This window comes from Myotis daubentonii, chromosome 3 (assembly GCF_963259705.1).
Source record: "Myotis daubentonii chromosome 3, mMyoDau2.1, whole genome shotgun sequence".
Taxonomy (NCBI): domain Eukaryota; kingdom Metazoa; phylum Chordata; class Mammalia; order Chiroptera; family Vespertilionidae; genus Myotis; species Myotis daubentonii.
The window spans coordinates 175,999,672-176,014,334 of NC_081842.1; the positions used below are offsets into that span (position 1 = coordinate 175,999,672).

Sequence of the window (14,663 nt, forward strand, 5' to 3'; positions counted from 1 at the left end):
TAAAAAAATATCCTTGGGTGAGGATTAAAAAAAAAAGGAAATGTTTCTGTTAAGTAGGGATTAAATTACTAAGAACCATCAAGTTTTTCTTTTCGTATTTTACTGAAGTTTTGAAAAAAATGTCTGAAGCACTTGTCTGCTTTAAATGTGCAACATTCAAAGTATAAAACTTGCAGATAATGTCATTTAACAGGATAAAACAACCATTATGATATCTATATATATAAAAGCCTAAGCGACCAAATGACCGAACGACCAAATGACCGGTCGACTGGTCGCTATGATGCGCACTGACCACCAGGGGACAGATGCTCAATGCACAGGATCGGGCTCCCTCCTGTCTGGATCAGGCTCCCTCCTGTCTGCATCGGGCCTATGGGGATCGGGCTCCCTCCTGTCTAGATTGGGCCTGCGGGGATTGGGCCTAAACCAGCTATCCAACATCCCTCGAGGGTTCCCGGATTGCGAGAGGACACAGGCCAGGCCGAGGGACCCCACCAGTGCATGAACTCGTGCACCAGGCCTCTAGTATTATATAAGAGTACAAATATAGATAGGTAGATGATAGATAGATTGATAGATAGATAGATGATAGATAGATTGATTCCAATAATAATAGAAATGTAGCTAAATATCTAAGACCACATCTGAAAGGTATCTTTTAAACCAGTGATTGTCAACCAGTGGTCCGCGGACCACAGGTGGTCTGTGAGGTCCAAAAGGCTGGTGACCGCTGTTCTAAACTACATCCCAATTATCAAAATGGTTAAGAAGAAATTCCACTGAATGTGTTCATTTAGTCCCAGTTAATTTAGGCTAACCTAAACTTTATGCAATCATTCTGCAAATATTTGTTAATCACCTACCATGTGCTAGGTAATAGAACTACATTGGGGAGGAAAATAGTATATACCAGCCATTTGTTTTATATCCTCTAATATGAACCAATATATAAACTTCCAGGATCTTATAGTATTAATATTTTTATAAAAATATTTCCCAAAATGTGCATTATTTGAAATCAACAACTCATAATTCAATAATATTCCAAAGAGAAGTTCTAATAACGAAGAAGGTTATCGGGCACAGAAATAAGCCAGCAAAAACGAAAGAGATATAATCTATTTCAGTCATCTTAAATCACACTGCCAGAATATGGAATTTTATGTCTTACATACTGCTTAAAATATTTTCCTTTTAATCTATTCCCGATTGCCTTATTACATTAAAAACAAAAGAATTGATTTTTATATCTCTTGGCATTTTATGTGCTTTGATAGAAGACTTTTTGCTTTATTAAACCACAATGTGTTTAGGCAGCATAAATGTATTAAAATATGCATCTCAAAAGTGAAGAGATCTCTTGCCAGCAGTTTTAATTCCCCATAATAATCAGAAGCTGTAAAAGTACTATAAACTAGTAAGCTGGTAAGCATTTAGGTGTCTTATTGTGACCCTTCACATCCTCCCCCAAATGCATCAGTCATTTTACCCTAGTCATATTTGGGGTACATATAGATACATAAATATTACGTGCTCCATTATTAAATGTAAATTATAATTTTACCAAGTAGAAATTTCACATTTCTACTTAATTAAGCTCAATGAGATTAATAGGTAAGCAAAACTACAAATACCTCCATGTGAAGGGAAGGGAGAGGAGTAGAATTGGGAATAACTACTAATATGCATAAGGTTTCTTTTGGGCGTGATGAAAACATTCTAAAATTGGACTGTGGTGATGGCTGCACAACTCTAAATATACTAAAAGCAACCAAACTGAATGCTCAATTGTCAAGCTAACAATGCAAAATATGACACCTCATCTTTGGACAGAAACTACCTACATCAAATCATTCAGTTTTGCTTAAGTCAATGGGTGCCTTAAAATGATTACTACTTTATATAATGTTAATACAAACTAATCACTCCAAAAAACTCTACAGAGGTTCTTATACCTGATAATCCAAAATGCTGAATCCCAAGCCTTTATGATCTTTTACTAGTTCAACAATCTTGACTTCAGGAGACCATAGTGCTAATTCCCCATCATCATCTTCTTCAGTGTTGACATCTACATTGTGATCAGCCTGAAATACAAAAGAACATATATGCTTCAAACACTGTCCTTTCAATTCTGAAAAGAACATGTCAGGAATCTCATAGCTGCTTCTCAAACTGGGGGTTCTCTTTGGCATGCATAGTTTTTATTTCTAATCTGTTTAAAGGGTCATGCACTGAGGCATATATACTCTAATATAAGATCTTCATGAAAATTCAAGCACTTAAATATGCAGATTGTTCATATAGTTTTTTTTAATGTAAAGTACCCATTTCATTCAAAGTATTAACACTGACCTCTTATACTTCAATGAGTTCTGTCATCCCATTAGAAGCATAAAAGGAAAAATATGCAATTTAAGGAAAAATGAAAACATCATACAAAGTCAAAGCTTAAAAGATATTTAAGTAGCAATACCTGAATTTGCAGTTATAGCAAGAGACAAAGAAAGATGCTAACACAGAGAGAAACCAGGACAGGACACAGGGAAACCACTTCTGTTGACTCCTAGAAGTTTTCAAGGAAAGACTTTACTAGAAAAATAAGGTGGGGGGAAATCCAAGTCTTTGGGAATCATGCAAATCTAAAAACAGATAAAAATTACTAAGTTGAAATAATGAAAATCTCATCTTGGAGGAAGTAGATTGGCACAACTACCCAGTCCACTGTCCTTAGTTATTTCTTCTGACCTCACACCCCCAGGTCCTCCTATTCCAGGCTTCCCCTTCTTTCAGGGAGAAGAGTCACTGCCATATGGAATTCTAGGGAATTAAATGATACAGGGTCAATGAGTCAACTATGCAGAGCAAGAGTAGCTGCTCCAACCTTCTGTCTTGATACTATTTATAGTACCATATAGTCGGGGTTTTTTATATGATTTACCTTTCCTAAAGTACTCTGAATTTCTACCTGAAGCTCAAGAATTATCTTTTTCTTTGTAACCCTAGCAACAAGCTAGAATGAAAACTCTGCAGGCTACCATAGAGTTTACCATGGTTATCCACTCAACCCACAATAGTACCTGGCTCACAACAGCCACTCGACAAATATTTGATCATACATTAATGAACCATCCATCTTTTGGTGGGTTTTCCCTGACACTCTTTTTTAATAAAGCTACAGGCTAAATAATAATTTTCAAAAGTAGACTTCTTAAAACTTTGGGAAATCCTAGTAAATAAAATGAAAGTGTATTATTTCTACAAATATCATTTTGAGTGACCTGTATAAGAGAATCAATTTAATGGAATTAAAGTTGGGGGGAAAACTCCTCTAACATGGAAGAGTAAGGCATCATAGCTAACACACAAACACATTTTAATTAGGGTTGGTCCAGACCTCAAACTGTCCCTGCAGGACATGGAAAGTCAATACCCAATCCATGGTGGATTAAGTCTAAACGTGGGAAAAATTTCTTGGTTCTTGAGTTACAACATTTGAAATTAGTGGGAATGTTCTGGATCAATAACCTCTGTATATATCAGCCTGACGTGAGGAAATGATACTTATAAAGAAAACATTCATACTTTCCAATAAAAAGTAAAGTTCCAATGGCTAATACAATATGATTGATGTTTTACTGGGGCACTTAATACCCTCACTGATTAATGATCATTAGAATTTTGGCTGAGCTGCCTAAACAGATAGAGTTTAAGAACCTAAGATAGCATTGGGATAAATGGAAAAAAGAGACAGATGGAAAAGAGAGCCAGGATTTTAAAAAACCACATACAATTCTAAAACTGAAGTTCATAGGGATTTCAAGGCATTTAAGGTATACAAGATATTATTCTACAACCTGAAATATATCATTTTGATACAATCAATTCTGCATAACTCCTATATTCACAGAATGGAAAGCAATCAACTAATGGGCAGCAAGGCTGACATTTAGCATAATTCAGAGCTGTAGTTTACCCATTGTGGTAAAGTATGACAGATGGGAGGATAGAGTCAGCAAGTTGGGTTGGTGATTTACACACCCTGTAAGATTAGATTAAAGGCATTTTTATCAACCTTTAGAGCAGTGGTTCTCAACCTTCCTAATGCCGAAACCCTTTAATACAGTTCCTCATGTTGTGGTGACCCCCAATTTCATTGTTACAAATTGAACATAATTAAAGCATAGTGATTAATCACAAAAACAATATGTAATTATATATGTGTTTTCCGATGGTCTTAGGCGACCCCTGTGAAAAGGTCATTCGACTCCCAAAGGGGTCGCAACCCACAAGTTGAGAACCACTGCTTTAGAGGTAAGCTATCACCCACATTTAGTTTTAGTAAAGAAAACAAGAGTCAAAAAAGTGTGGCATTTGAGTCCCTCCTTTGAAGTATGCTTCACTAAAGATAAACATTTTTAAAAAGATTCTCAATCAGTAATCTACTAAGCACTTCTTATATGCCCAGTACTGAATGAAAACACTATGAGATACAAAATAATTTTAAGATATGTCCTTTGCTCACAGGAGCTGACAATTTCCTGGTAAAGACAAGTTTAAATATGCATCTGTGACTATATGAGGGTGCTATGCTAGACTCTTATGTCTGTTAGGAGATCAGAAAACAAAGATAGGTGAACTGGAGGAGGCAGGAATAGCTAAAGCTAACTTTCATGGAGCACTTTCCATGGGCAAGGCATGTGACTAGCACTTTGCCTACATTACTTCATTTTCTCCTCACACAAACTGATGAAGTGGCTAAGTACTAAGTACCCCCACTTTTCAGAGGAAGAATATGAACAGAAGCCAAGTTATTTGCTCAAAGATTCACAATCATTACATGATAGAGCAGGATTAGAGTCCCTGTGTTTTGAAATTCAGACCATAGGTAGGTAAAAGGGGAGGCCCCATGTGTCTAAACTTTTGTTACTAGAATTATAATCTAGAAGAGCCTGGAAAGGTGGAAATGGCATAAAAGATGAGGTTACAAATGGCATAAGATGACAAAGCATGTGCTTGAAACTGTTTTCATAATCACAATGCTCTTTTTTAAAAAAAAGAGTATCAAGAGCATAGAAAGTGTTATTTTATTCTCTGACCTTCTGAAGGTTTTTACAGCAATTTTTAGACTCACTTTGAAATTGGTCATAGATCTTCATATTTTTGAGGCTCTGCAAAAGGGGAAGTCCATTAGATATTCAACAACATCTTCAACTGATTAAGATGAACTGAATTAAACTGGGAGCCAAAAGCAATGAGCCCAGGCAAATGCTAGAAAAAGCTTCTCTAAAATCCAAGAGCATGCACATTAATGTCGCCAATATTGCAAGGGGGGGGGAAAGGGAAAATTTTATGATGTTATATGAAAAGTAACAGTTTGAAAGCTATGCATTGTTGTCATTGAAAGCTACCATAGTCAAAAAAAAAGGGGGTGGTGGTGGAATATTTTCTCTCTCTTTATATTGTAACACACTCTTCAGGGCATCCTTGATGAATGGGCATGCCTGTGGGAACCGTGGTTCACTGATTTAGTACCTCCATCTCAGGGAGAGAGGCTGCCGTGGTCCTTGGCTCATCTACAGAGGCTTCATCATCAAACAACCGTCGACAGCAAACCAAGGTAAAGGGGGGTGGCACTTCCTTAAGAAAGGAGACTGCTTCTCGGCGAGATTTCCCATAGAGCTGCACACCATTGAACTAGAAGGACAAGGGTAAGTCAGAATGAAGGAGGACCCAGATGAAAAACACAAAAATCTCCGGCTTACATCAACCTGTCAAAATGAAATTTGGACATAGTTTTACTTTCCCTACAAACAAAGGGCCTAAACTTAACATTATTTTAGTAGTAACTAAAAACATTAGAAATCCTTAAAATTTATAAAAACTAAGGCTAAACCTTTATTGAACTTGGGTGAATAAAGTATAAAATGGGTGCAGAGTACAATTTTTACTGGGTATGTGATCTGCCTAATATTTCATACTTGCATGGCTCCTCCTTTCTATACTTCAATGTTCTATTCTCTCATCTACTTCTACCCATCTCTCCTTAAACACATTTAATATCACTTACAGCCTTCTGAAGACCATTTCCTCTTCCTTTTTCATTTTGTAAGAATAACACAATAGATATCAACACCAATTTTAAGGCTGCTAAAAGCTGTTGGAGTTACAGTGTATAGGTAACAAAATCTAGGCTACTGTCAAAATTTAGCCTCAGCTCACAATTTTCTTTCACATCCCATAAACTCTTAATACCAGACTGAGAAAAGTCACTTCAATAGAAAAGTTCCTATAACATTGCATCAGTTCTATTCTTACATGCTCTGCTGACATAGTCACCAATTGCAGAAAGTGTGTCAGTTTTCAAATTATCTATAATAATAAAAGCATAATATGCTAATTAGACCAGACAGCCAAACAACCTTCCGGACTTCCTTCCAGATGACCTTCCAGATGAAGCCAGGGCTGTGAGGGCCGAGCCCCTTGCACGAATTTCGTGCATCGGGCCTCTAGTTTTATATGTTTAAAAGAAAAAAAGATAACCAACTATTCCTTAATGATGAGTAATACTTATCACCAAAAAAATCTAAATGTCATATTCTTTTTAGTGCACAATAGCAATATTTTGCACCAAAGATGATGTATAAAGATGTCTGTTCTAATTTTCCATATATATGACTTTAGCTCAAGGAGCTTGGCCAGTTCTGACGAAACGTCACAAAAAGCTGATCTGTCTGCTGCTCCAAAAAGGCTGAGGCATGAACACAATCCAGGCAACAAATAATCTTTTCACATCTAACTCTGGGACTTCCTGGGAGGGGTCAGCAGCATCATTCGTTTTAAAGATGTTCTGTTTCTGGCATTAATTTGTGGCAGGTGCAGTGCTGTCTGCCCTTGTGGGAGGAACCTCTCCACTAAATCCATCACTGCTCAGAGAATAAGAGCACAGTGGGTTGTTGGAAGCATCCCATCAGCAAGTGATCTGAGCCCCGAATCAACTGTCCCTTGGAACCACTCTCAGGCCCGTAACATACCAAGCACTTAGCCATCAGGCCAGACAATCTCCCTGCCTCTTAATTATTTACAGAGAAATCACCACAGAGTAAAGAGACCCGCATGCGCTTTGGGGAGCTAGCCCTAGTGGAAAAGTAAACATCATCTCCCAAGACGTTCTGACTGACGAAAGGGCCCAGGGGACAGCACGTTCAGCAGCAGATGAAAGGCTTGCCTTGGAAGAATTACAAGCCAATCACCACACAAAAGTGGGCAAGGAGGTACCGGTCCCCAATCACACCATGTCCACGGTGCCAACTGGTGCCAGAGCACAGAAAGTTCTAAAACCAGCCAAATGGGTAGTAACCTACAAGGAAAATAAAGCAAGCACATATACTCAAAGAAGGAATCCTACCCATACACAGTGTTAGTCTGTGTTTCACATTACTTCAGCAAATTAGAAAGACACTTTTCAGGTTTTCATCTTGGAGTACATTTAAATATTTATTTAGCTCATTATTTATTCATTTGAATTGTCTCCAATTATTATAGCCGTGCCTGGTAGTCCTCCTCTCTGCGCTCTATTGCTAAAGGGATTGGTCACATTTCCCATTACCAGCTCCTACCTAAGGGGATTTATGGCTGCTGCAAATAGCTGCTCTGGGCTGAGCTTTGGCACAGTGTTCTAACCCCAAAGCATATTTGTGTTTCTGTTTTGAACTCTAAGTACATTAAACACACACACACACACACACACACACACACACACACACACACACACACACACTTTATGCTCAGTAGTTTATCTGGCTAACTTTACAGAGATTTTTAAAATTGTTATTATTTCTATATTTGGTTACTCAGAAGCAGCCAATTTTTCTTTTAGAGTTCACACTATTTTCCTAGGCCCTTCAACTTGAGACTTTCTTAAGGGCTGCCACTTCTCAGCTGTTCAAACTGTGATTAGAAAATGCACACATACATACTCATTTGCGGAGTACATAATACTGCACAAGCATTGTGCCACTACATTACCTCATTCAACCCTCACTCATCCTATCCCATAAAGATTGTTTATGCCTTTCCCCAGTGAGAATATTGCCAATATTCCCAGTGAGATAATGCTTAATAGTTTACATGGATGGTACTCCATTAGATCCTCACAAACACACAGTAAAGTAGGAATTTATTGATGAAGAAACTGATTCTCAAAGTTATGTGACATGCCAAGGGACATGGTTAAGCTGTGGCAAATTCAGAATCAAAAGCAGCTCTTCTGACTTTCAAGCCTGTGCTGCTTTCTACTATATCCCAAGTGTTTTCACCAAAAATGTATACTTATAAATTCAAGTTTTCATGTTACCTTATCACACCCCATTCTATTACAAGGTCGAAGGCCCAAGGGATTCTGTACATAGAGCTCGGGAAGTATGTCTCAGCGCTGCGGCTGATGCAATGGTGTGAGCACACTCCACCATGACATGCTTCCTAGGCACACCAGGAAGTAGCAACGCCCGCCTGAACGAACTCCTAGAGCCACATGCACAGTACCCCAGCCTTTCAGTCATTGGTCGCCTGTAGCAACGTGTCTCCCTCTGATTGGTCCCTGTATATACCCCTGTAGTTCCACAATAAAACGGATCTGCGTCACTGAACCTGGTCTCCGGAGTCGTGCATGCAGACGCCCTAGCGCGTTGGGGCTCCGTCGTCCTCACCCCCGAGGTACCCCCTGCTTCAGGATTCTAATCTTGGCTAAGGCACAGAGGACTTAGTTGATGGCTGTGATGACTTATACTTGCTCTACTCAGATCCAGCTAACATTTCTTTATCACCTACCCTAAACTAGTAGTGAATTATTCTTAAAGCCACTGAATTACACACAAAAAATGCTTAAAATGTAAATTATGTTAGGTATATTTTACCACAAAAAAGTGAACTAAAACTGTTTTTTGCTCATATTTCCACATCTCCCAAACTAATATATCTCATGTCTCAATATCTAACAAGTACATATTAGAGAAATGGTTTCCAAATGGTCTTCAATCTACAGAATGTCATGTCTGATATCCACAAGGCTATGCCATGTGCTCAGCAAATCAGAAAGAAAAACATAATTCAGAACAAATAAAAAACCATAAGTGATATAGTAATATCTAGGGTATTAGTCTGCCAATAAGCATCCCAGTATCATTTCTTGAATAACTCTAAAATAACAAACTTACTACATTTTACAATAGGACTCCAACACCCTGCCATCCCAAGCTTATGACAGAATTTGACAACAATTACTCATAAGACTTTTCCCTCTGACTTTGAAATTCAACATATTCTTCTAGCTCTAGCCAGTTTGGCTCAGTAGATAGAGCATTGGCCTGTGGACTGAAGGTTCCCAGGTTGAATTCCAGTCAAGGGCACGTTCCTCGGTTGCAGGCTCCATCCCCCGCTCTGGTTGGGCACACATGGGAAGCAACCAATCCATGTGTCTCTCTCACATCAATATTTCTCTCTGTCTCTCCCCCTCCACTCTCTCTAAAAAAAAAAAAAAAAAAAAAAAAGCAAAGCAAAACAAAACAAAACAAAAACCACAATGGAAAAATATCCTCAGGTGAGGATTAACACATACAAAAAAATACTCTTCTAGATGGCTGGACCCTGCTTTAAAAAGACAAAAAAAGAAACCTACTTGCTGTACTTGTCATTCCACTTTGAGCAAACATAAATTTTAGAAAGAAATTTCTATAATCATACACTGACTGTAATAAAGAATAATATACAGACTCCCAACAACAGACTAGAGGATTGCAAGAATCAAGTCAACGATTTGAAATATGAAGAAGCAAAAAACACCCAACTGGGAAAGCAAAACGAAAAAAGAATCCAAAAATATGAAGATAGCGTAAGGAGCCTCTGGGACAGCTTCAGGCGTACCAACATCAGAATTATAGGGGTGCCAGAAGAAGAGAGAGAGCAAGATATTGAAAACCTATTTGAAGAAATAATGACAGAAAACTTTCCCTATCTGGTGAAAGAAATAGACTTACAAGTCCAAGAAGCGCAGAGAACCCCAAACAAAAGGAATCCAAAGAGGACCACACCAAGACACATCATAATTAAAATGCCAAGAGCAAAAGACAAAGAGAGAATCTTAAAAGCAGCAAGAGAAAGAAACTCAGTTACTTACAAGGGAGTACCCATACGACTGTCAGCTGATTTCTCAACAGAAACTTTGCAGGCCAGAAGGGAGTGGCAAGAAATATTCAAAGTGATGAATACCAAGAACCTACAACCAAGATTACTTTATCCAGCAAAGCTATCATTCAGAATTGAAGGCCAGATAAAGAGCTTCACAGATAAGAAAAAGCTAAAGGAGTTCATCACCACCAAACCAGTATTATATGAAATGCTGAAAGGTATCCTCTAAGAAGAGGAAGAAGAAGAAAAAGGTAAAGATACAAATTTTGAACAACAAATACACATCTATCAACAAGTGAATCTGAAAATCAAGTGAATAATCTGATGAACAGAATGAACTGGTGATTATAATAGAATAAGGGGCATAGAAAGGGAATGGACTGACTATTCTTGGGGGGGAAAGGAGGATGGGGGGTGCGGGAAGAGACTGGACAAAAATTGTGCACCTATGGATGAGGACAGTGGGTGGGGAGTGAGGGAGGAGGGTGGGGTGGGAACTGGGTGGAGGGGAGTTATAGGGGGAAAAAAGAGGAACAAATGTAATAATCTGAACAATAAAGATTTAATAAAAAAAAATTAGCAGCCCCACCCACAAAAAAAGAAAAATAAATAAATAAAGTTATCAGGCTAACAGTGTATAAAGTTACAGGAAATCAATGCCTTATTTTCTAACATGTAAAATTAGGGGTTTCAGTGTTCATTGGTTTGTTCATTGTGTTAGTTACAAAACTTTCCAACCTAACAAAATCTCTCGAGAAAGTCAGGTCAAAGCAGAAGTGTTCTAGAACTGGTCTGCCTGCAGAGCAGCTGGGGAGCCTGAGTGAGCCCACTATTGGCTGCCATGTTGTGGGGAGGGCGTCCCAAGGAGCCAATCTGAAAACCAGTCAAGAAGACATAAGCCTGAGGTCACCCAGCTCTAATCCTTAATAGAAATAATAAACAAAACATGCAAATAAGTGTCACTACATGTTTCAAATAAGGGTCATGAATTAGATTCTTAAAAAGAATTTTTCTCAAAAAATACTAATTATGCTATCAGACTAAAATAGGACATTAGCTTATTTCTTAGTAAATTATTTAAATAAGCACTCAGACATTTCAGGAGTCCCAAAAGATGGAGAACATGAAGTTAAAGCATAGTATCTACTTCCTTTATCATTATATAAGCTGTTATGTTTTTTAAATTATGCTTTTATTAACTTTTAGAGAGAGAGGAAGGGAGAAGGAAAGATAGAAACATCGATGAGAGAGAAACATCAATCAGCTGCCTCCTGGATGCCCCCTACTGGGGATGTGCCCTGACCAGGAATTGAACCGGCAACCTCTTGGTGCATGAGTCCATGCTCAACCACTGAACCACACTGGCCAGGCAATATGTTTGTCTTTTATTTATTTTTTCCATCTTCATTGAGATATAATTGACATATAACATTGTGTAAGTTTAAGGTATATAATGTGATAATCTGATATATATATATGTATATATATATACACACACACATATATTGTGAAATCATTACCACAATAAGGTTAGTTAACAATTCCATCATCTTGCAGTTACCATTTGTGTCTGTGTATAGTGAGAACCTTTAAGATCTCTCAGCTACCTTGAAATACACAATACACCAAGTTTCTTCATTCTAAGTAGATCACATTTTATTGGCATCAGTGATAATATAACTCAGTGAGAACACATGTTCCTGGAGCTTAAAAATTCCTGTCTGTCCTTCATAAGTCTTACCTCAAGAAGCTCATCCTCTGGCTGAAGGAGGCTCAGCGTGTCAACAGGACCACCTGGAACGATCGAAGAGATATAATGATGCCCATCAAAGGAATCCACTTCCATGCCAAGCCTCAGAGTGTGAATGGGCAGGAGCTGTAGCAAAATACAAAGCAATAATATCAAACACCATGAGGACACATCTGGCTACTAATCCTCCATCAGGTATTTGACAGAAAAGCCCCACCCCTTAAGTCCGATCACCAAAATCCATAGGAAAACCAGCCTCAAGTAAAATGTGAGGTTGTCTTCTTATTCTCATTCCTCTTCTCATTTTAGATTTCCTGAGAATAAAGAAGCAGATGTACAAAGTTCTGCCTTCAGTTCTAAGCTCTGGCACTCCAACCTCCCCAAGTTCCCAGTGTCAATTGTGCATTTCACTTTTCTGCAGGGTTTCCCATCTCCCAGAACACCCTAACTCCTCTTTATCATCTCATTAACTTCCACAAATGCTTCAAAACCAAAACAGTGTCACTTCCAGAAAGCACTCCCTGATATCTGAGTTAATCTGCCTCCAATACTGCCCTGTGCACACTGCCAACACAGCTCACTAGACTGTGTTCAAAATTTCTGTTTTCTTGATTGTTCCCTCTGCTTGAGTACAGAGTCATTTATTTCTCTCTGTATCATTTATCTTTATAACCTCAAGCCCTAAAACAGTTCTAGGCACTAAACATGGGCTCATTAAATGTTATTTGACTATAATTGAATTTTTTAAGTTAAAAACAATTATTTGAACTAATCCATGAAAGATGGTACCTCATTTGAGATATCCTTCTTAAATACAAACAACTTCTAATTTGTGGAGAGGTATGGGTGTGTAATAGGAGAGGTAACCATTATTCTATCATGAGATTGATGCTGTTGGTTTAAAAGGATTTATGAGCTAAGAAATGTGTCAAGAGCTAAGAATCTAGCCAATGCCAATGTAAAGAGATGAGTGTCTTGGTGTCATTGGCTGGGAAGGTCAAAGGCATTCACCAAATTCCATGCCTTTGGCTTTCAAAGACTGAGCTAATAATTTCTCATTATTAGCTTCTTTCTTAGTCAATTATTTAAATAAGCACTCAAAAATTTCAGCGGCTCTATAAATTCAAATATGGAAAATGGTTCTAATTATGATTTCTATTTCCTACATTAATAGTCTGAGTATCTACAAATACCAGGTCTACCTCTCACTGTATACTTGATAAGGAGAAAGCCCCACATAAGATGGCAATGCATCCACAACATAGCTCTTTCCTTCATATTCCCTATTCTCTGTGACCTCTGAGCTTGTCACCTCCCGTTAGTCATCTGCTCTGAGACCCCAGAGTTCCACAGGCCTTGCCTCAGACACCACCTGGGGTTCATTTTCCATCCCACTACAGACAGACAGACAAATCTGAAGTGGCAAGCAGTTCAGCTGACTAAGACCTCAATGACTTCAAATAGGCATAAATGACTATTGGTCTTGAGCTAATTTTCTGAAAAGTAAGTGCTCTTGACCACTAAGTATCTCACATTCGACAGCCACCTCTGGCAATAAGATGTCTAGCACTCTAAATGAAAGACTCAGAGTGTGTGAGCTAAGAAATAGTTCTTATTCCCTCTTTCTGATTTCTTTATTTCTCACTGCTGCCACCTTATTCTCTTGTCGAGTCATTGTACCAAATCTGTATACCAAGCTAGGAGGAGACATTAATGTCATCTTCTTGAGTAGTAAAAGGTGAATAAAAATTCTCTGAGAAATGTTTCTGTAATTACAATTTACCCACCCATCTAGGCCAACTCTCTTCTTCTGTTTATGAACCAAACACTAGGGCAGAGTGGTCAGTGGGTCTGCCCATACATAAGTCATCTCTAGTGCAGTGCTGAAACCTGCTCCTAATAGCAGATTATCCAATTTTCAGGAATTTTGCAAGCTAGTTGTTAAATATACCTATTATTAAAAATTAGATTACATAAAGTTGTAATTAAATAAATACTAAAATAAATGTAATAAAATACTCAAATGTAATAAATGTACTCAAAACCTACCACTTCTTAATTATTTTTAACATATTTTATCCCTGTTCTTGAAATGCTTCTATCTGTTATATATGTATGGTAGAAATAATCTCTAAAAACTTAGAGACCACTGAAGGGGTGAACAATTGAGAAAGATGAAACGATGATTTGTTCAGTTGCTAAATGCAGCTGGAATAAATAATAAAAGTCCTGCTCCCACAGAGAAACCTGAAACAATGAAATGCAATTGTGAATTCCGTCCCAACTCAGTGGTTTCAGTGACATCAGTTGAGTAGCTTGAATACTATCATGCTGGCACTGTTTATACCACAGGTATGGGTATCTGCTACAAATTAAAACTGGTTTTTTTTTCCCTTTTTGAGAGCTAGGTTTTACCAGCATACCATTCATCCGCAATCTCATTTGAGCATGCTATCTAGCATATATTTATAGGATATAAACTATGTGCAAGGATTTGAATTATGAGCTGGAATTATAGGATGAATGAAAGAAACAATCTCTACCCTTATGGAACTAACATCTAGTGTGGAGACAGACAATAAACAAGCAAGAAAGAAAACAGATACATGCAAACAAATAAGTAAACAAACAACTCACCAACAAACAAGTGAAAAATAAACAAATAATTACTAATTGTGACAAGTTAAGCAGAGGCTTAACTATGAAGGAACTAATAGAGGTCGAG

At 37.9% G+C, this 14,663-nt stretch overlaps 1 protein-coding gene across 14 annotated transcripts in view; it reads right to left on the reverse strand.

Annotated features, from left to right (window-relative positions):
* PATJ (PATJ crumbs cell polarity complex component) overlaps positions 1 to 14,663 on the reverse strand; it is a 305,718-nt gene that overhangs the window by 218,966 nt on the left and 72,089 nt on the right. For 11 of the 14 annotated variants that reach the window (XR_009451968.1, XR_009451967.1, XM_059689346.1 and 8 more), the window contains exons 15-18: positions 11,930 to 12,064; positions 5,539 to 5,700; positions 5,103 to 5,174; positions 1,959 to 2,090 (exon numbers count right to left, since the gene is read on the reverse strand). Coding sequence is in view for 12 of the 14 variants with exons in the window: in XM_059689346.1 (XP_059545329.1) it covers positions 1,959 to 2,090; positions 5,103 to 5,174; positions 5,539 to 5,700; positions 11,930 to 12,064 (501 nt within the window). In the remaining 2 variants the exon portion in view is untranslated. The remainder of the gene's footprint in view (positions 1 to 1,958; positions 2,091 to 5,102; positions 5,175 to 5,538; positions 5,701 to 11,929; positions 12,065 to 14,663) is intronic. The other 3 variants (XM_059689351.1, XM_059689345.1, XM_059689341.1) reach the window with 1 other exon arrangement.